The sequence below is a fragment of the Electrona antarctica genome (genome assembly GCF_951216825.1).
Source record: "Electrona antarctica genome assembly, chromosome: 14".
Classification (NCBI taxonomy): Eukaryota; Metazoa; Chordata; class Actinopteri; order Myctophiformes; family Myctophidae; genus Electrona; species Electrona antarctica.
Genome location: NC_136795.1, coordinates 39,661,681 through 39,684,799, shown reverse-complemented (window position 1 = coordinate 39,684,799; position 23,119 = coordinate 39,661,681). Strand labels below are relative to the sequence as shown.

The 23,119-nt window shown below is 41.9% G+C and overlaps 2 protein-coding genes across 5 annotated transcripts; both read right to left on the bottom strand.

Annotated features, from left to right (window-relative positions):
* Window positions 1–1,562: 1,562 nt before the first annotated feature.
* On the bottom strand, window positions 1,563–13,107 carry LOC306937324 (uncharacterized protein). Of its 3 annotated transcripts, none has more exons than XM_079521017.1 (5): window positions 13,016–13,107; window positions 8,476–8,652; window positions 7,356–7,448; window positions 4,492–4,659; window positions 1,563–3,862 (listed from the first exon to the last, which is right to left on the bottom strand). In XM_079521017.1, exons 2-5 carry the CDS (start codon window positions 8,576–8,578, stop codon window positions 2,478–2,480), a joined length of 1,749 nt encoding a protein of 582 aa, XP_079377143.1. In that variant the 5' UTR covers window positions 8,579–8,652; window positions 13,016–13,107; the 3' UTR covers window positions 1,563–2,477. The 3 variants fall into 3 exon arrangements, with proteins under 3 accessions (XP_079377143.1, XP_079377144.1, XP_079377142.1); XM_079521018.1 differs by having other exon boundaries at window positions 13,002–13,065; XM_079521016.1 differs by having other exon boundaries at window positions 12,724–13,047.
* A 1,696-nt stretch (window positions 13,108–14,803) lies between these two features.
* Window positions 14,804–22,596, bottom strand: LOC306936778 (uncharacterized protein). 2 transcript variants are annotated; one of them, XM_079520394.1, is made up of 5 exons: window positions 22,526–22,596; window positions 21,283–21,459; window positions 20,860–20,952; window positions 18,026–18,193; window positions 14,804–17,413 (listed from the first exon to the last, which is right to left on the bottom strand). In XM_079520394.1, the coding sequence occupies exons 2-5, from the start codon at window positions 21,383–21,385 to the stop codon at window positions 16,035–16,037; spliced, it is 1,743 nt and encodes a 580-aa protein (XP_079376520.1). In that variant the 5' UTR covers window positions 21,386–21,459; window positions 22,526–22,596; the 3' UTR covers window positions 14,804–16,034. The 2 variants fall into 2 exon arrangements, with proteins under 2 accessions (XP_079376520.1, XP_079376519.1); XM_079520393.1 differs by having other exon boundaries at window positions 22,282–22,567.
* Between the last annotated feature and the right edge of the window lie 523 nt (window positions 22,597–23,119).

Sequence of the window (23,119 nt, the reverse complement as noted above, 5' to 3'; positions counted from 1 at the left end):
TCCGGTCTAAACCACGCCTATAGACCGGATCACACAGGCGATGAGTAACACAACCAGGCTTTCCTTGAGGTGGAAAGTCTGGTGACGCTGAGGCGTTAATAACCTAATGGTATACCATAGTCACCTCCCTTTTTTGTACCCTCTGGTGTCTTCAACATTTTTCAGGCCAAGAACCCCCTAGCTGAGAGAGAGAAGCAGCAGGGGCCCCTCCTAAATGTGTGTTTCCAGACATTTAACCAAACTTGAGCGTTGGCTCGCAGCGCAAGGCGTTGTGTGCTCGTAGATCTGCTATTTTTGGCTAATGTTCAGAATAGGGATGCTAGGTTATAGGTCACCAGGTGGCAGCATCAGAGAAACATAAAAAGGAACATTACACCATGGCAACACAAAGGTCATGTGATTGGCCATAACCATGCATTCAAATATGATATATGAAATGTTCCAACATCACCTTGATTATGTAATTATTCTGAAGAATAAATTGCCATGTAAACATCATTGATTTCAGAAAAAAACCCAATAAGGTTATAGTTTGAATAAACAATCACATGAAGACAAGGTGTATTCCAAATAGTTACTTTATTGAAGGGTGTTTTAGACATTAACTAATGTTAATTAACATTAACTAAAACTATGACCACGGCTGTCAGACAGTCACATAGGGTTGCAGCAGTAAACTATTTGATTTAATCGATTATAATTAAAAGAAAATTGATAATTGGTCATCCTCTATTTTGGTCATGTCATTAGAGGCAAAAGTTGCTGTCAGGCAAAAACCTTGTATCTCCATATTTTAACTTTGGTTGTTTTGCGGTGGTGTAAATGTAACTAAGTACATTTACTCAACTTGTACTGTACTCAAGTAGCATTTTGATGTATTTTCACCCTTATAAATGAAGTGGCACAAGACATGCTCCATTCCATGCAGGAGGACATGACTGGCGCCATCCTGGAAGCTCTTCTGGTTAGTCTTGGTTGGTGACCAAGGGTGAAAGGGTTTTGCCCTAAAGGCCCCTAGACTCTGAAGCATACCGGAAACAAAATAGAAGATTTTCGTGTCAGCACTTGTGACATACGCATGTGCTCAGGGAGATCTTAATGTGCATAGGAAGTTAACCATTAACCACTTGAACCCTAGAATCCCTAATCTGAGGAGAACTTCACTAGGGTGGTGTCAATGGCCGCGTGGCTGGAGAAAATCTTCGGGTCAATTTAAGATCAAGAAAAACATTATTTGATAATTTTTCATCATAATTTGTGTGCTACTAGACTTCACACGTGCTACTTGGAAAAATGCTAAGCGTCAAGCCCTGTATATACTGTATCCCCAGAAAAAAAGGGGTCTTTTACTTTGAAGACCCCAAAATCACCTATAGCTAATGTGACGATGTAACTTTAGTAATTAGGGATGCACCGAAAGGGAAATTCTTGGCCGAAACCGAATACCGAATATAGGAAACAGTTGGCCGAAAACCGAATAGCCGAATACATCTTTGTTGTAAAGCTACCTGATTATGGCAAAAGACATGATTATGGCAAAACCTAACTTAAATAATAAACACTTATGGGTCCATAAAACATTTATTCAGCACTTTTGAATGAATTCATTGCATAGATTAAAATTCCAGACAATGGAGACCTACACCACCGATGCCGATACGATGCCGATGTTTTGGACCGATGTTTAGTAATCAATTAAAATAATAAAAAATACATTTTAAAAACTTCTAAACTTCAAAATAAGTTTTTTTTAATTCAAGTTAACAATAGAATACATTGAATACATTTAAATAAAATGTTTTGGCACATAAGGCATTTTTTTCAAAATGAAATGCACCCCTATATATGCCCTCCTATACACTGACACCACGGCACGTAAACAGCGCCTCAAACTGTGACTCCGCCCACAAACGGGGGAAGTTGTGATTTTCGCTCGTTCACTGCAATGCAATTTGCGGCATTTTCAAAACAATATTGAGCAGAGTAGCGATTATCAAACGTATTTGCAATGCCATACGTTGAAAGATCTGTTGCCCGTGGACAAGGCACGCTACCTCCGCAAGTTAGATAGCATCGGCATAGATACATCCGTATGTGATTAAGGATTGGACCAAGTTGCATTGGCAGCCATAGAAAATTCCGGGGTAAATTCTTAACCCGGATGTGACGTTTTTGGGCGTTCCTGTCTAGCGTGGTGTCAGTGTATATTCAGCTATTAGTGTAGATTTCCGTCCTACAAAAATATTTAATTCTCAATGACAATTTTATGTCATAGTGTCTGAGCAAATAGACATGTTACATCATAATCACCATTACATCACCTAATCAACATGAGTTAGACTTTAATATATTAGCGCCCCTCACTTCACACAGGTGTGATTTTTTTGTTGTATGTAGGATAGGTGTCAAATAATAGAGCAGTCATACTATTAAGATTAGTCATTTGAGCAAAGATTTTCTCACATTGGTCAGAGCTGTTAAGACTTCTCTTCAGTATGGCTGTGCTGATGACGCTTTAAACTTGATGGATGAGAGAAACTCTTCCCACATTGTTTGCAGTAGAAAGTATCTCCAGTATGTTTGCGCCGATGCGTCTTTAAAATTGTTAACTGATGAAACCTTTCCCCACATTGGACACAGCAGTAAGGCTTCTCTCCAGTGTGGATGCGCTGATGATACTTTAAACTTGATTCATGACGGAAACTCTTCCCACATGGTTTGCAGTAGAAAGGCTCCTCTCCAGTATGTTTGCGCCGATGCGTCTTTAAACTTATTAACTGACAAAACCTTTCCCCACATTGTTCACAGCAGTAAGGCTTCTCTCCCGTATGGAGGCGCTCATGAGTCCTTAAAGTGTTTGCATGACGGAAACTGTTTCCACATTGTTCACAGAAGTAAGGCTTCAATCCAGTATGTAATTTCTGGTGTGTCGCAAGATGCTGCACTTGGGTGAAGCATTTCCCACATTGGTCACAACCGTAAGGCCTTTCTCCAGAATGCATTCTCTGGTGTACCTTAAGATGCGTACCTTGTTTGAAGCATTTTCCACATTGGTCACAGCTGTAAGGCTTTTCTCCAGTGTGATTTCTCTGGTGTGTCACAAGAGCAGACGGTGTTCTGAAGCTCTTCTCACATTGGTCACAGCTGTAAGGCTTCTCTTCAGTATGGATGCGCTGATGATACTGTAAAGTTTGTGCATGACGGAAACTGTTCCCACATTGTTCACAGTAGAAAGGCTTCTCTGAAGTATGGATAAGCCGATGAGTTTGTAAGTGTCCTAACACACTAAACCTCTTCCCACATTGGTCACAGCTGTAAGGCTTTTCTCCAGTATGATTTCTCTGGTGTATCACAAGACTAGAATTTGTGGTGAAGCTCTTCTCACATTGGTCACAGCAATACCGCTTCTCTTCGGTACTATGGATGCGCTGATGATACTTGAAACTTGATCGATGAGAGAAACTCTTCCCACACTGTTCACAGGAGAAAGGCTTCGTTTCAGAATGGATAAGCTGATGACTTTTTAAGGTTCGTAACGCACTAAACCTCTTCCCATGTTGGCCACAGCTGGAAGGCTTCTCTCCTGTATGGATGCGCTTATGCATTTTAAATTTTGATGACTCACTAAATCTCTCCCCACATTGTTCACAGCAGTACGTCTTCTCTCGAGAATGTATTTTCTGGTGTCTCTTAAGATACCGCCGTTGGGTGAAGCGTTTCCCACATTGGCCACAGCGGTAAGGCTTTTCTCTAGTGTGAATTCTCTGGTGCATCTTAAGACTAGGTTTTGTGGTGAAGTTTTTCCCGCACTCTTCACAGCAGATATGTTCTTGTTTCACTGGGCGCAGGACAGAGCAAGTATCTGAGATAGAAAAGAAATGACAGATTATCAATTAAAAAAGCAAAATAACATTTATATATTTATAACAACTGAAGTTCTGGGTTTCCACCTCTTATTTATCATCCAATTCATTGTATTATGTGTGAAGGGTTTATACAATAATATATTTAATATATATTCAGGATTCAGCATACACAATGCTGTTCATCCATATTATCCATACACTAGATTTAGCAGCTTTCCATGTTTTACGACCTAGAGAGAACAAGATTCGTCCCCAAATCAACTTGCCTCCTCTGTAACAATCTTACGCACAAGACAAAAAGACAGAGAAAGACAGAGAGAGGGTTCTTCTATGGCTACATTCTTACGTGATTGCTCTGATTATTTGATGTGTGAACTGAACAGTAGCCCTTATGCTGTTATTTGGCCTTTCTGGGACTAGTATATGGTTAAAGAAATTAATTTTATTTGATAAAGAATTGCATGTATATTAAACTAAATTGAGCACTGCTTATTTTAATAGCCTACCTTCAGCTGTGTTTAACATCAATCAAACATCAAATGTCCACAGACACCCAGTGAAAAGGGTCCACAATAATCTTCTGTATAGCAGTATGTGATGTTAGATTCATTCATTTTTGACATACCTATTCTGTATAACTTGATCACTGGGACCAACATGGGATCACATTGATGCTTTTCTCCAGTGTGGATTGTCTGGTGTGCCTTAAGATGAGAAGCTTGGGTGAAGTTTCTTCCACACTGGTCACAGCAGAGATGTTTTGGTTTCACTGGGGACAGGGCAGAACAGGTATCTGAGAAAGAAAACAATGACAGATTACTGTATGTGATGAATGTCAAAATTAAATAGCATTCATATAGTATCTATATAGTCATTTGCAACAAAAGATCAGGGTCTCCGCCTCGCGGTGTGTGAAGGCTTTACACCTTAACCCAGGGATGTCAAACTCAAATACACAGTGGGCCAAAATAAAGAAATTGGTACAAGTTGAGGGCCGGACTGTGTTTCAACACACGGGCACCGCGGTCATGAGGACGTCCCAGGCAAACGGCAAAAAAGTAAATGCATTTAAAACTGAAAATCCATTATTATTAAGCTCAGTTTCCTGTTCTCTGATCCTCACAAAGCACTGCTTTCATAGTAAAATGAGAAAGTAAATAAAATCAGTTGCATTCATTTCTTATCATAGTCTTCTTAGGTAATATTCTTTCATTACAGCCACACTGTCTCCACACAGAGGTTTGCCCTCTGCTTCCCACCTGACTTGAAAACCCCTGTTTTCAGAGTACACCTTTCGTTTAGCCAGTTTTGGGGAGAGGGGTAGCTGAAAGTTGACCACAGACAATATACTTTCACTGCTGATCAATAGTGAAGAGAAGACGCAGGCTTGCGCTCGCGGGCCCTCGATACGCACCAATGCACGCGCAGTGCATTGTGGGACTTGTAGTATTATGGTGGTCTGTGCAATATACCAGAGGGCCAGTTCTAATACTAATTAAATATCATCCCGCGGGCCAAAGAGAATTCATTCGCGGGCCTGATTTGGCCCCCGGGCCTTGAGTTTGACTTAACCCATTTAGACCGTAGGACGTGTGGAAACGTCATAGCTAATCCAACCGACGGATTGCTAGGACTAGCGCATTTTCATTGATATCAAATGAGAGAAATATATATGATTTTTTTCCTTTTTTTTGCCTCTCCTTCTGCACCATACTCCTTGCTGTTCGTGCATGCGCGTTGCTGTTCACTTCCCTGTTTATGGCTCAGAAAGAATGCCTCCTAATCTAGGGAGCTCTCCGTGGTTTTGACCAGATGGCTATACTAAACTCTTCATTTCTGACTTCAACATGCCTCTCGTTCAAAATATGAACGCCAGGGATTATCCAGCGACTTTATCGTAATCTTAGCGAGGTAAGCAAGTAACATTATTTCTCCCGGTTTTTGTACGGAGCGGAAGGGGGGTCTTACAGAGTAAAAGCGGCCATATCTGCGCGGCACCCCGAGCTGTTATTTTGAAAGAAATCCCGGTGCTGATTGTGTTAAAAGTGCCATATTATTTTCAAGCTGCAGGCTGTTGTTTAGTTCCACATTCCATTCATGCAAAACAGTGACTCGGACGCGGACTCACTTTGTAGCTTCCATCGCCACATAGTGTGAACTAAGGCTGCCCCTGAACCTTCAAAGGTTCGGACAATCGCTCGTTACGTTGGTACTCGAACCTCAATGAATGGGCTCGAAACTTTTTTTCCTGTTCCGTTCGAGCACAGAATGTCCGTTTGTGCACGATCGCGTTTCCTAATTAAGTTTACCGTGACCTTTATAGCCTACCTATGCACTATGTTCCCATGCACTTATGAAATTGCCTTTTGTTTTTGATATATTGTTCTGTTCTGACATTTATATAATGTTTTATATTATTATATAATGCTTTTCCTTCCTTTTATTTTTTTTGCTTTCATTTATCTTCCTATCCTCTTCTTTTGCCTTGATGTACGTTTTTATGCTCTGTGATGTGAAGCACTTTGGTTCGACCTCGGTCGTTGGAAATGTGCTATACAAATAAAGTTTGATTTGATTTGATATCAAATGCATGATTTTCTTTTGACCATGATCATCTGTGCTACAAACATGACAACAAGAATAACAAGTAGACAATGGTAACATCAATGACAACATCAACAATCTCCGTTATGCTTCAATTAGCCCTCTCCAGTTTGCGTCCCATATTTGGGATGTAATCCATTGCCCGACCCCAGATCTTCTGAAAGTGCGATATTTTTCCTTTCACATTATACATGATTTTTTTCCGGTGTGCAATAGGATAGGAGTTCTGCCCACCATTGTTTAGTCGGGGGAGGGGGATCAGATTTCCAATGACAAAGAATACACTTTTTTGCAGCAGACTTTGCTAACAGAATACATTTATTTTCAAAGACGTCAAGATTGCTCAGCATAGAGACATCACTGTTGGGACTTTTCTGACGGAATGTTCTTCTCCTGCTGCGAGTGGAGAGAGCTACAACAACGGGTTGCGTTTGCTCTCCCTCTCCCTCTGTAGCACTCAAGTCAACAGCGAGTGCAGAAGCAGATCTGAACAAATTTACAAAGACGGTGCTTAGAAGCCTGTTGACGGTTGACACGAGGTTACTCCGCTGTGTGTGTCTCTGTGTATGACGATCAATAATTATTCCACAGAGTGGTCTTTTCAAGAAAGACGTTTAAAGACGAGGGCTGGGTTCTCCTCATCATGCCGTCTCTCTCTGTGTGGGTGCTGTGCTGTGCTGTGCTGTGGTGTGTGTGTGTGTGTGTGTGTGTGGGGAAGGGGGGGTGGGCCAACAGAGTAGGACGGTGTGTGACCGAGAAATACATTCTCTGCAGCTGGAAGAAATTAATTAATTTCAAACCGAAAGACCGCGGTACATTAGGGCGTATTGAACCGTGTATGCTGTACCGAACGGTTCGGTTTTAAAATACCATCCTTGTTCATACCTGATGCAGGGAATCCCAGGAAATCCTCATCATCACTCTCCTCTTCAAACATGTGGAGGATCTGTTGGTGCAGTTCTCTGTCCATGGCTTCACCTGGACCACATGTGAGTGAGGAAAACAAAACATCATGGAACGTGTCACATGATGTGTCCCACATGGAGCCAAACACATACCCTACTAGTGAGACATTCATACCACCGTGACTAAATAAAATACAAATAAAAATGATGCCTTTAATACAGCATGTGGCACAAATGCTGCACACTACTATACATGGAATCTGTTCATATTTTAACATTTTCATTCCCCAATTCTCTTTGGTATTAAAGGGGAGCTGGAGGACTCATCTTCACCTGCAGGCTGGACTGTAGAGACTGGTCTGAAATGAAGGAATAGAATAAGTACTTTGCTGGACCTTTTTCTTTGATTTGATATCACAGATCCCTTACATTTGGACCTTCCTGGTTGTCCTACGAACTGTGGCGATTAGTGGAGTATCGCGATTCCCGTCCACTGAATAGGTTTCTACTTTCTATTCAGTTCAGTCATGTGCTGCTTCTATTCACCAGCCAGGGGGGAGTTTCCCCGGGTTGGACATAGCGCGTGGAAGGAACACGTTATTCCAACCAGTTCCTTTCCCCAGCATCAGGCTGGCCAGGGGGAGGCCGGTTATCTGGAGTGTGCACTCCAGAAAACAGAGATGGGAGGGACATATTCTTTTACAATTCATATGCCTGCTGCTGCCTACTTGCAACTCCTATGTTTTTTTGAGTGGTGCAAAACACTCCAATAACCAGCTTTGTCTGTATGTACCTGTGTACCTGTACGTGGGGCCATGTAGGGGTGAGCATGGTTGCTATGGTTAGTGTGTGACGTCACTGCACCACTCAGTTCACACGGGTGTGATTTTGTATTAACCAAAGACATTAAAGAAACCCGATATTTCTCAGGTCTGGCAAAGGAGGCCGGGTTTAAGCAATAAACCCGAGATATTCCGGGTTTGGCATAGATTGGGTTAATTAATATATACTTTTTAAGTACAGGGGTCCCCTTCTTTGTTCCAACAATAAATAAAACTATACAAGAAAATGGAGACATGGCCTCCGTTACAAGGACGCACCTGGACTATTGACAGACTCTTCAGCTGTCGTTTTCATCAGCAAGGCCACCTGCTGCCGCTCTGACATGGGGTAATACCCGGCCTGGATCCCTGGCATCTCCATACCAAATGGCAAGGCTGCCTTCCGGGAGTTGGCACGTTCCTTTTTAATGTGCTTCCCCACTGGACCTTGCTTCTCTGTGAAGAGAGGGAGAGGCAAAAATGTCAAGCTTACTGAGCAATACACGTGCAAATACATTTACACCACTTGGTTATGAGAATTACAATGAAATCATGAGTACTCTTCTCTTTCTGGTATAGGCCTATTGACCATTCTGGCCAGTAACTTGCTTGATTGTTATGGATTCGTGGAACCCCATAAGGGTCCATTTGTTTTAATTTTACACTCAAGAGTTAAAGATCTAATAAGGGTCCATTTCGTCACCAACATAGGTACGGTCCCCTACCAATGTATGCAATACCTGTTGCACTGTTGTCAAGAAACTAAACTTGATGAGTCAACCAAAGACCCAGAAGTTGAAATAGAGAACTATTCTTTGATCAGAAACGACAGAAACAGGCATGGTGGTGGTGTGTGTATGTATATTCACAAAGACACTAAATATGTTACTCGTACTGACTTACAGCATGATGAAATTGAAACTGTGTGGGTTGAATTAATTTTCAAAAAGGCTAAATCGGTATTAGTGGGCACCGTCTACAGACCGCCTGACCAACATGGGTTCTATGATATACTTGAGGGGTGCTTAGCTGAGGAGGAATGTGTAGAGAAAATCCTGATTGGCGACTACAATACAGACATGCAACGTAAGGAAGCACCTGTGTTTAAGTCATTCAGTAAGTTCTGTGATCTACATAGTGTCAGTCAGCTAATTACCCAACCCACTAGAGTGTGTGATTCTACTCAAACTGTCATTGATCTCATTCTGTCCTCGGACAAATCCAGAATCTCCAAGAAAGGGGTTATTGTATGTGGGCTTAGTGATCATTTTATGATATTCTGTACCCGCACAATACAAAAACTTAAGACCGGCTGCCACAAAACAGTCATATCAAGGGACCTCAAAACCTACTCTAGTGAGGTCTTTAACCAAGTATTGGAGAGTCTGGATTGGTCCGATGAGCTTAAAAGCACACTTGTCGAAGAAGCTTGGCTTGGCTTCAAAACCAAATATACATCAGTACTGAACAACATGGCTCCTTTGAGAACCACCAGGGGCAAAACCCGCTCGGAACCATGGATGAATTCGGACATACTGGCTGCAATGAAAGCCAGAGACAAAAAATGCTCTGAATTTCTAAAATGCAAGTCAAAGCTAGCCAAGCGCTTCGACAGTGTTCGCCAAGCTCGTTTGAACAACCTAAATACCCAACGAATCAAGCTAAGAAACAGTGTAACTGCCATGACCAAATCAGCTAAAAGTAACTTCATCAATGATAAAGCACAGGAAAACAAAAACAATCCTCATGAGCTCTGGAAGCTACTAAACAATCAACTAGGCTATGGTCAGAAACTAAAAACCAGGTTTTCAAACATAAACATCAAATCGGACAACACTCTCATCACTGACAACCTTGATGTGGCCAACTACTTGAATATCTTCTTTACAAACATAGCAACAACTCTGGTTAACAAACTGCCCTCCCACTCTGGGCTCTTTGGTGTAGAGCACATTACAACCTTCTACAGAAACCTAGGTGTTTGTAAAGACGATTTTAAACTAGTTATGGTAACAACTGATGAGGTAATTAAGAAACTGAGTGCCCTCCAACCCCACAAGGCCACAGGCCATGACAACATTCCCTCCAAATTTCTCAGAGACTCAGCCATCTCTATAGCTCCAATCATCACCCACATAGTAAACCTCTCCATCAAACAGGGACAGGTCCCCCAAGATTTCAAACTGGCCAAAGTAACCCCCTTGCACAAGAAAGGGAGTAAATTAGACCCCGGCAACTACCGCCCTATTTCTATTCTTAGTTCCATCTCGAAAGTGATGGAAAAAATAGTCTATGAACAGGTTGAAAAGTATCTTGCCACTAATAAATTATTGTACGAGTTCCAATCTGGCTTCAGAACATCCCACTCCACTGACACATGCCTTCTCTATTTGAGCGACCACATCAAACAAGAGGTGGACGCTGGCAAATACTGCGGCATGGTCAAGCTGGACCTCCAAAAGGCTTTTGACACCGTGAACCACTCCATACTGGTTAACAAGCTAAAAGCAATTGGTTTCGATAGCACATCAGTGAGCTGGATGCAATCCTACCTGGAGGGGAGAGAACAGATGGTGGAAGTGAACGGAACACTGTCCCCCCCCTCCCAGTGAGCTGTGGCGTTCCACAAGGAAGCATACTAGGGCCTCTACTGTTCCTATGTAAACGACATGACTTCAGCTTGTGACTGCAACTTGTTCCTGTTCGCAGATGACTCAGCACTGCTGGTCTCGGACAGGGACAAACTGCAGGTTGAAAATGCCCTCAGCTCTGAACTCGGTAGAATCTGCACCTGGCTCGCTGATAACAAACTATCTTTACACCTGGTAAAAACTCAGTAATCTCAGCAAGGCAAATGGCTTCTTGGTTAAAGTGGGTGACAATGTTATCACACGTAAAGATGAAATTACCTACCTAGGTTCCATCCTGGAGGCTAATCTTTCCGGTGATAAAATGGCCACCAACGTAATCAAAAAGGTCAACCATAGAACAAGATTCCTTTACAGGATCTCCTCACTGGTCAACAAAAACACCTTGAAGACCTTAACAGGAGCCCTTGTACAGGGTTTCTTTGACTATGCATGCACCTCCTGGTACCACAGCACCTCAAAGGCCCTTAAAACCAGGCTCCAGACTTCCCAAAACAAACTGGTCAGGCTCCTACTTGACCTAGCCCCCCGAACCCACCTCACCCCTGCCCACTTCGACAGGCTGGAATGGCTTAGGGTCGACGACAGAGTACAGCATCTTGCAATGGGTCTGGTCCACAAGATTCGATACACCACCAAGATACCCATGTACCTGTCTAGATACTTCCTTAATGTTAACGAAGTCCACACCCACAACACCAGAGGGAGTGCAACGAACCATGTACAACCCAGATTCGGCACAAACAAGGGACTAAATTATTTTCGCTCCTATGCCACCAAAATGTGGAACGCCCTACCAACTGCCATTAAGACATGCGAATCCCTTGACTCTTTCAAAACCGCTCTCAAAGGGCACCTACGGACGGCTGCAATTCGAAACTGGCCCCTGTAAAATCGGAATCCCTCAAACACGAACGCAAGGACAACACAAGAGACGGTCGCGGCCACACAGCCAACTCAAGGTATGGCCACTGAGCCGACTTGGGGACCCAACGCAAGGACAACACAAGAGACGGTCACGGCCACAAAGCCAACTCAAGGTACGGCCACGGAGCCGACTTGGGGACCCAACGCAGCTCCTCCAAGGAAAACAAACAAATTAACGGAGCTGAACGTGAATCCCCCCCACCGCCCACCCCTTTTTTCCCCCTCACTGTATATGTTTATTTTCCCTTTTTACCTCTTTTATGATGAATTCCTGTTCTGTCTATAGAAGTGTCTATTTGTACGTCTCTAAATGTTTTGATGATTTGAACATGGTGGACCCTATTGGAAACAAGTGTAATGCTTAATTGGGTCGTCCACTCACAGTTAACAGCCTTTGTATTGAGTTTGTGCTTGAAATGTACTGTAATTCTGCAAACTGTTAATAAATTCTTCAATCAATCAATCAATCAAAAGAGATGCCACTGACTTAGAATAGATGCCACATGACGTCGTGGAGGGTACGGGTACAATACACACAAAGCTGCGTTGGAGTGGCTAGTGCTGCTCAAAAGTCAAAAATAAGGGGGTGCACGTCATGGGCCTCTAATCTACTCGTGCTCATTCAACAGGTTGCCATTTGTGGTTTAATACTGCCATCTAGTGGGCTCAATGTTTTGTAGAGTTTACCTTCAACGGATTAAGTGGTAGCACTTATATTTAAAAATATATGGTTTTCAATGAAGACATGTTAATTTTGGGTATGGCATTAACTGCATTCACACCAGATTCACACTAGCACAGGGGTCTTCAACAGGGACACCTCAGAGACTGGAGGGGGACCACCAAATATGTGTGAGATAGGGACTTTACTTTTACATTAACCACTTGAACCCGTGCATCCCTAAACTGGGCGAACATTAGCTAAAAATAGCTGATCTACAAGCTCACTCACGGAGAGTTCGGGCTTTGTTGCTCCGAGCCTGCTGAAGCCTTCAATAGAACAGTCACAGCAGCTAGCGGCTAGCGAACATTAGCATGTGGGTCAAACACAACACAGCACATAATAGCTCTGGTCCAACTGGTATATTAAGAATTACTGTCTCGCGGTCCATAATTAGGACGTCCTCCTACGCTATGGATCAGAGCTAATTATGGCCTAAAATCGGCATACTACAATACACACAACAGTGAAATATTCACGTGTTATAATATTGATAATAATATAAATACTGAGTCTTCACGACCGTGAAACCGGAGCTCTATGATGATGATCGGCAGCAACTGTACAGCAACAGTAGGACCTCAACATTAAGTCAAGCCATTAAGTGCCTGACTGAAACACTGAATTGGAAAACTGAGCTGCCCAAAAAGTGCCTGAACAGAACAAACTCAGTCAGGACACAGGGAATTTATAACCGTCAAGTGTATTATATAAATATGATATAAGCGTTGTTCATTTACATCTCCTGGACGCTTGAGTAAATTGACTTAAGTAGAAATTCTGTACTTATGTACAGTACAGTACAAAATGTGTACTTAAGAACAGATTTACTTAAGTAAATGTCCACCTCTGATAGCCATGAAACACGACTGTCATAATCACAGTGGTGGAAAGTAACTAAGTACTTGAGTACAATTTTGACTCTTTGAGTTGAGGTATTTGCACTGGGGACTGCCCATAACTCTGAGTTAGGCTAGAGTTCATCTTCAGCCCTATACATTTCGACCATTTGAAAATAGCCGCTCTACAAGCTCACAATGTGTCGTGATGCGATGCACTGTGGGGTTGTTGATCTGCTATTTTCTTAAAAATATATGCATTTAAATGAGACATTCTGCATTGTGAGTGCTTTCTACTTTTGGTGTTTTAACTAGTAGGCCTACATTTTGATGCCAATACTTTTGTACTTTTACTCAAGACATCTCCTCTACCCACTGCAGGGTCAATAATAGCCTATTGCCAAAGTTCTGTCTGTGGTAGGCTATGGTCTGGCACTCTTAATACCATATTGGGTTTATGATCCGGTCGGGAGCGGATGATAACATAAGTCAAATTGTAGTCACTACTCACTGGTTTGTAGTCATCAGGCAGGAACCCCCAAACCGGAATCAATATTACCTAAAATTCCCTGTGATCAATTAGGTGTCATAATTTTAGGGCCTACCCAATAAAAGCCTTGAAGGCGTATGAATCTGAAATGTTTCGTCACATACTTCTTGGAATAGTTTGTTTGGTATCCATTTTGTATTCCAACTCGTAGTGACTGGCGAGACTAAAAACAAATTACACAGGACAAAGTGATGCAAAAAAAAAAAGAGAAAAAACCTCAAACCAGAATAAAGAGTTTTATTTATTTTGTCATCATCCGGTCTAAACCATGCCTATTCCAAATAGTTACTTTATTGAAGGGTGTTTTAGACATTAACTAATGTTAAACTAAAACTATGACCACGACTGTCAGAGAGTCACATGTAGGGTTGCAGCAGTAAACTATTTGATTTATAATTAAAAGAAAATTGATCATCCTCTATTTTTGGTCATGTCATTAGTTTCATTAGTCGGGGATGGTAGGTCGTGGCCCCCTGTATTGCTGCTCCACTGTGTTATCTGGTGGGGGGGGGGGGTACAAAGGCTGGTGTTCTGGCAATGCCGGATACTGGCAGTTCAGGGGCATTTTTATGTGCATGTTGTAAATAGTACTGTAGTAGCACTGTATTCCTAATCCTTGAAAATGTTTAGGATTAGCCACCAGAATCAAGATCCTAGGAGGTCTATAACCTGAATTGGTAAAACAGCAGGTGGTGGCCATTTTGGAAAATGTCAGCCAGGTCACCACAGGACAACTCTGCGATGGCCCCATGTTAGCCAAAAATGGTTCTTATGGCATGATTGAACTCGTAGAGGCTGGGCTAAGTGGGGTATTATATTCCAATATCTAACTTTAGTTCCCCACATACTGTATTGTCTCATTTGTGTGAAATATAAGAGATTTTCCAATCATATTTATTTTATTTGTATACAATTACTCATTCATGATAACATATTAACCGCACCATTCTAGGTTCAACAGAATAGAGGGTATGCGCATGCTTAAAGTGAATGTGAAAAGTGAATCGAGTGGCAAAGCAACAGGCAAAGTGAGTTTAACATTATTTAATGTTGTTTAATGCAATCAGATATGACTTTTCTGTTTGGATCCATAGGCTGTCAAGGCCAGAAAGTATTTTTTTGCCACTCAGTAGGCATTCCTGCATAACTTCCGCGTTTGATGATGATGTCACGTGCATACCCTCTATAGAAGTTAGGTGTAATTTGATGTACATTGGTGGCCTTTTTTTCCCCCATATCAGAATATTCAAAACATTAATATTTGAAATCCAGTTAATTCCTCACATAGTATTGATTTGATATAGCAAAAGAAAAAACAGCAATTGTAAGAAAATTAAGACATTCCGATTGGCCATTTTATTTTATTTTACAATATATTTTTAATTTCAATTTGCCAAAGGTCATTATCTACAATTTAGAAGTGAAAGTTAAACTTTTACATGAGTTGTACTTAGGGTCTAGGGACCCTAAGTACATTTACTCAACTTGTACTGTACTCAAGTACCATTTTGATGTATTTTCACCCTTATAAATGAAGTGACACAAGACATGCTCCATTCCATGCAGGAGGACATGACTGACGCCATCCTGGAAGCAGCAGTGGGGAGCCTCTTCTCCTGAGGTCCTCTGATTCAGCTCTTCTGGTTAGTCTTGGTTGGTGACCAAGGGTGAAAGGGTTTTGCCCTAAAGGCCCCTAGACTCTGAAGCATACTTATATTTGATAATTTTTCATCATAATTTGTGTGCTACTAGATTTTTTAACTTCACACATGCTACTTGGAAAAATGCTAAGCGCTGAGCCCTGTATATCCCCAGAAAAGGGGTCTTTTACTTTGAAGACCCAAAATCATCTATAGCTAATGTGACGATCGTAACTTTAGTAATGATACTAAATTATTTAGTAATGAGCCCCTAACATCAACGTTCTGTTCCATCACCTCAATCTCGGGCAATTATTTCGGTGACAGACCATAGCGGAAGCGAGCAATGCCTAGCGACTGGTAAGTTACTACTCGGTAGATATTAGCAAGACCATTCTGAATCAATAAAAAAACCCAAATCAGGAATCGACATTAGGATTCATCACGTCAATGGCAGCCAATTAGTTAAGATTAGTCACTTGAGCAAAGCTTTTCTCACATTGGTCAGAGCTGTTAAGACTTCTCTTCAGTATGGCTGCGCTGATGACGCTTTAAACTTGATGGTTCAGAGAAATTCTTCCCACATGGTTCGCAGTAGAAAGTATCTCCAGTATGTTTGCGCCGATGCGTCTTTAAACTTGTTAACTGATGAAACTTTTCCCCACATTGGACACAGGAGTAAGGCTTCTCTCCAGTGTGGATGCGCTGATGATACTTTAAACTTGATTTATGAGTGAAACTCTTCCCACATGGTTTGCAGTAGAAAGGCTCCTCTCCAGTATGTTTGCGCCGATGCATCTTTAAACTTATTAACTGACAAAACCTTTCCCCACATTGGACACAGCAGTAAGGCTTCTCTCCCGTATGTTGGCGCTCATGAATCCTTAAAGTTTGTGCATGACGGAAACTGTTTCCACATTGTTCACAAAAGTAAGCCTTCAATCCAGTATGTAATTTCTGGTGTGTCTTAAGATGCGAACTTTGGGTGAAGTGTTTCCCACATTGGTCACAGCTGTAAGGTTTTTCTCCAGTGTGATTTCTCTGGTGTACCTTAAGATGTGGCTGTTGTTTGAAGCGTTTCCCACATTGGTCACAGCTGTAAGGTTTTTCTCCAGTGTGATTTCTCTGGTGTGTCACAAGAGTAGACCGTGTTCTGAAGCTCTTCTCACATTGGACACAGCTGTAAGGCTTCTCTTCACTATGGATGCGCTGATGATACTGTAAAGTTAGTGCATGACGGAAACTGCTCCCACACTGTTCACAGTAGAAAGACTTCTCTGTATGGATAAGGTGATGACTTTTTAAGGTTTGTAACGAACTAAACCTCTTCCCACATTGGTCACAGCTGTAAGGTTTTTCTCCAGTATGATTTCTCTGGTGTATCACAAGACTAAAATTTGTGGTGAAGCTCTTCACACATTGGTCACAACAATACCGCTTCTCTTCAGTATGGATGCGCTGATGATACTTGAAACTTGATGGATGAGAGAAACTCTTCCCACACTGTTCACAGGAGAAAGGCTTCGTTTCAGAATGGATAAGCTGATGACTTTTTAAGGTTCGTAACGCACTAAACCTCTTCCCACATTGGCCACAGCTGTAAGGCTTCTCTCCTGTATGGATGCGCTTATGCATTTTAAATTTTGATGACTCACTAAATCTCTCCCCACATTGTTCACAGCAGTACGTCTTCTCTCGAGAATGTATTTTCTGGTGTCTCTTAAGATACCGCCGTTGGGTGAAGCGTTTCCCACATTGGCCACAGCAGTAAGGCTTTTCTCTAATGTGAATTCTCTGGTGCATCTTAAGACTAGGTTTTGTGGTGAAGCTTTTCCCGCACTCTTTACAGCAGATATGTTCTTGTTTCACTGGGCGCAGGACAGAGCAAGTATCTGAGATAGAAAAGAAATGACAGATTATCAATTAAAAAAAAAAGCAAAATAGCATTTATATATTTATAACAACTGAAGTTCTGGGTTTCCACCTCTTATTTATCATCCAATTCATTGTATTATGTGTGAGGGGTTTATACAATAATATATTTAATATATTTTCAGCATACACAATGCTGTTCATCCATATTATCCATACACTAGATTTAGCAGCTTTCCATGTTTTACGACCTAGAGAGAACAAGATTCGTCCCCAAATCAACTTGCCTCCTCTGTAACAATCTTACGCACAAGACAAAAAGAGAGAGGGTTCTTCTATGGCTACATTCTTACGTGATTGCTCTGATTATTTGATGTGTGAACTGAACAGTAGCCCTTATGCTGTTATTTGGCCTTTCTGGGACTAGTATATGGTTAAAGAAATTAATTTTATTTGATAAAGAATTGCATGTATATGAAACTAAATTGAGCACTGCTTATTTTAATAGCCTACCTTCAACTGTGTTTAACATCAATCAAACATCAAATGTCCACAGACACCCAGTGAAAAGGGTCCACAATAATCTTCTGTATAGCAGTATGTGATGTTAGATTCATTCATTTTTTACATACCTAGTCTGTATAACTTGATCACTGGGACCAACATGGGATCACATTGATGCTTTTCTCCAGTGTGGATTGTCTGGTGTGCCTTAAGATGAGAAGCTTGGGTGAAGTTTCTTCCACACTGGTCACAGCAGAGATGTTTTGGTTTCACTGGGGACAGGGCAGAACAGGTATCTGAGAAAGAAAACAATGACAGATTGTATGTGATGAATGCATAGGTCAAATCAAATAGCATTCATATAGTATCTATATAGTCATTTGCAACAAAAGATCAGGGTCTCCGCCTCGCGGTGTGTGAAGGCTTTACACCTTAACCCAGGGATGTCAAACTCAAATACACAGTGGGCCAAAATAAAGAAATTGGTACAAGTTGAGGGCCGGACTGTGTTTCAACACACGGGCACCGCGGTCATGAGGACGTCCCAGGCAAACGGCAAAAAAGTAAATGCATTTAAAACTGAAAATGCATTATTATTAAGCTCAGTTTCCTGTTCTCTGATCCTCACAAAGCACTGCTTTCATAGTAAAATGAGAAAGTAAATAAAATCAGTTGCATTCATTTCTTTCATTACAGCCACACTGTCTCCACACAGAGGTTTGCCCTCTGCTTCCCACCTGACTTGAAAACCCCTGTTTTCAGAGTACACCTTTTGTTTAGCCAGTTTTGGGGAGAGGGGTAGCTGAAAGTTTGACCACAGACAATATACTTTCACTGCTGATCAATAGTGAAGAGAAGACGCAGGCTTGCGCTCGCGGGCCCTCGATACGCACCAATGCACGCGCAGTGCATTGTGGGACTTGTAGTATTATGGTGGTCTGTGCAATATACCAGAGGGCCAGTTCTAATACTAATTAAATATCATCCCGCGGGCCAAAGAGAATTCATTCGCAGGCCTGATCTGGCCCCCGGGCCTTGAGTTTGACTTAACCCATTTAGACCGTAGGACGTGTGGAAACGTCATAGCTAATCCAACCGACGGATTGCTAGGACTAGCGCATTTTCATTGATATCAAATGAGAGAAATATATATGATTTTTTTCCTTTTATTTGCCTCTCCTTCTGCACCATACTCCTTGCTGTTCGTGCATGCGCGTTGCTGTTCACTTCCCCGTTTATGGCTCAGAAAGAATGCCTCCTAATCTAGGGAGCTCTCCGTGGTTTTGACCAGATGGCTATACTAAACTCTTCATTTCTGACTTCAACATGCCTCTCGTTCAAAATATGAACGCCAGGGATTATCCAGCGACTTTATCGTAATCTTAGCGAGGTAAGCAAGTAACATTATTTCTCCCGGTTTTTGTACGGAACGGAAGGGGGGTCTTACAGAGTAAAATTGGCCATATCTGCGCGGCACCCCGAGCTGTTATTTTGAAAGAAATCCCGGTGCTGATTGTGTTAAAAGTGCCATATTATTTTCAAGCTGCAGGCTATTGTTTAGTTCCACATTCCATGCAAAACAGTGACTCGGACGCAGACTCACTTTGTAGCTTCCATCGCCACATAGTGTGAACTAAGGCTGCCCCTGAACCTTCAAAGGTTCGGACAATCGCTCGTTACGTTGGTACTCGAACCTCAATGAATGGGCTCGAACCTTTTTTTCCTGTTCCGTTCAAGCACAGAATGTCCGTTTGTGCACGATCGCGTTTCCTAATTAAGTTTACCATGGCCTTTATAGCCTACCTATGCACTATGTTCCCATGCACTTATGAAATTGCCTTTTGTTTTTGATATATTGTTCTGTTCTGACATTTATATAATGTTTTATATTATTATATAATGCTTTTCCTTCCTTTTATTTTTTTTGCTTTCATTTATCTTCCTATCCTCTTCTTTTGCCTTGATGTACGTTTTTATGCTCTGTGATGTGAAGCACTTTGGTTCGACCTCGGTCGTTGGAAATGTGCTATACAAATAAAGTTTGATTTGATTTGATATCAAATGCATGATTTTCTTTTGACCATGATCATCTGTGCTACAAACATAAATAAAAAACATGACAACAAGAACAACAAGTAGACAATGGTAACAACAATGACAACATCAACAATCTCCGTTATGCTTCAATTAGCCCTCTCCAGTTTGCGTCCCATATTTGGGATGTAATCCATTGCCCGACCCCAGATCTTCTGAGTGCGATATTTTTCCTTTCACATTATACATGTTTTTTTCCGGTGTGCAATAGGATAGGAGTTCTGCCCACCATTGTTTAGTCGGGGGAGGGGGATCAGATTTCCAATGACAAAGAATACACTTTTTTGCAGCAGACATTGCTAACAGAATACATTTATTTTCAAAGACGTCAAGATTGCTCAGCATAGAGACATCACTGTTGGGACTTTTCTGACGGAATGTTCTTCTCCTGCTGCGAGTGGAGAGAGCTACAACGGGTTGCGTTTGCTCTCCCTCTCCCTCTGTAGCACTCAAGTCAACAGCGAGTGCAGAAGCAGATCTGAACAAATTTACAAAGACGGTGCTTAGAAGCCTGTTGACGGTTGACGCGAGGTTACTCCGCTGTGTATGTCTCTGTGTATGACGATCAATAATTATTCCACAGAGTGGTCTTTTCAAGAAAGACGTTTAAAGACGAGGGCTGGGTTCTCCTCATCATGCCGTCTCTCTCTGTGTGGGTGCTGTGCTGTGCTGTGCTGTGCTGTGGTGTGTGTGTGGGGAAGGGGGGGTGGGCCAACAGAGTAGGACGGTGTGTGACCGAGAAATACATTCTCTGCAGCTGGAAGAAATTAATTAATTTCAAACCGAAAGACCGCGGTACATTAGGGCGTATTGAACCGTGTATGCTGTACCGAACGGTTCGGTTTTAAAATACCATCCTTGTTCATACCTGATGCAGGGAATCCCAGGAAATCCTCATCATCACTCTCCTCTTCAAACATGTGGAGGATCTGTTGGTGCAGTTCTCTGTCCATGGCTTCACCTGGACCACATGTGAGTGAGGAAAACAAAACATCATGGAACGTGTCACATGATGTGTCCCACATGGAGCCAAACACATACCCTACTAGTGAGACATTAATACTCCGGGACTAAAAAAAATACAAATAAAAATGATGCCTTTAATACAGCATGTGGCACAAATGCTGCACACTACTATACATGGAATCTGTTCATATTTTAACATTTTCATCCCCCAATTCTCTTTGGTATTAATATATACTTTTTAAGTACAGGAGTCCCCTTCTTTGTTCCATCAATAAATAAAACTATACAAGAAAATGGAGACATGGCCTCCGTTACAAGCACGCACCTGGACTACTGACAGACTCTTCAGCTGTCGTTTTCATCAGCAAGGCCACCTGCTGCCGCTCTGACATGGGGTAATACCCGGCCCGGATCCCTGGCATCTCCATACCAAATGGCACGCCTGCCTTCCGGGAGTTGGCACGTTCCTTTTTAATGTGCTTCCCCACTGGACCTTGCTTCTCTGTGAAGAGAGAGGGAGGCAAAAATGTCAAGCTTACTGAGCAATACACGTGCAAATAAATTTACACCACTTGGTTATGAGAATTACAATGAAATCACGAGTACTCTTCTCTTTCTGGTATAGGCCTATTGACCATTCTGGCCAGTAACTTGCTTGATTGTTATGGATTCGTGGAACCTCATAAGGGTCTTTTACACTCAAGAGTTAAAGATCTAATAAGGGTCCATTTCGTCACCAACATAGGTACGGTCCCCTACCAATGTATGCAATACCTGTTGTACTGTTGTCAAGAGTATCCTGTGTGGACAACTGGACATACACCCATTTTGCCATTGACTTAGAATAGATACCACATGACGTCGTGGAGGGTACGGGTACAATACACACAAAGCTGCGTTGGAGTGGCTAGTGCTGCTCAAAAGTCAAAAATAAGGGGGTGCACGTCATGGGCCTCTAATCTACTCGTGCTCATTCAACAGGTTGCCATTTGTGGTTTAATACTGCCATCTAGTGGGCCCAATGTTTTGTAGAGTTTACCTTCAACGGATTAAGTGGTGGCACTTATATTTAAAAATATATGGTTTTCAATGAAGACATTCGAAATGGACATGTTAATTTTGGGTAGGCCTATGGCATTAACTGCATTCACACCAGATTCACACTAGCACAGGGGTCTTCAACAGGGACACCTCAGAGACTGGAGGGGGACCACCAAATAATTGTGAGATAGGGACTTTACTTTTACATTAACCACTTGAACCCGTGCATCCCTAAACTGGGCGAACATTAGCTAAAAAATAGCTGATCTACACGCTCACTCACGGAGAGTTCGGGCTTTGTTGCTCCGAGCCTGTTGAAGCCTTCAATAGAACAGTCACAGCAGCTAGCGGCTAGCGAACATTAGCATGTGGGTCAAACACAACACAGCACATAATAGCTCTGGTCCAACTGGTATATTAAGAATTACTGTCTCGCGGTCCATAATTAGGACGCTATGGATCAGAGCTAATTATGGCCTAAAATCGGCATACTACAATACACACAACAGTGAAATATTCACACGAACGTGAAACCGGAGCTCTATGATGATGATCGGCAGCAGCAACTGTAAACAGTAGGACCTCAACATTAAGTCAAGCCATTAAGTGCCTGACTGAAACACTGAATTTGAAAACTGAGCTGCCCAAAAAGTGCCTGAACAGAACAAACTCAATCTAGGACACAGGGAATTTATAACCGTCAAGTGTATTATATAAATATGATATAAGCGTTGTTCATTTACATCTCCTGGACGCTTGAGTAAATTGACTTAAGTAGAAATTCTGTACAGTAGGCCTACAGTACAAAATGTGTACTTAAGAACAGATTTACTTAAGTAAATGTCCACCTCTGATAGCATAAATGAAACACGACTGTCATAATCACAGTGGTGGAAAGTAACTAAGTACTTGAGTCCAATTTTGACTCTTTGAGTTGATGTATTTGCACTGAGGACTACCCATAACTCTGAGTTAGGCTAGAGTTAATCTTCAGCCCTATACATTTCGACCATTTGAAAATAGCCGATCTACAAGCTCACAATGTGTTGTGATGCGATGCACTGTGGGGTTGTAGATCTGCTATTTTCTTAAAAATATATGCATTTAAATGAGACATTCTG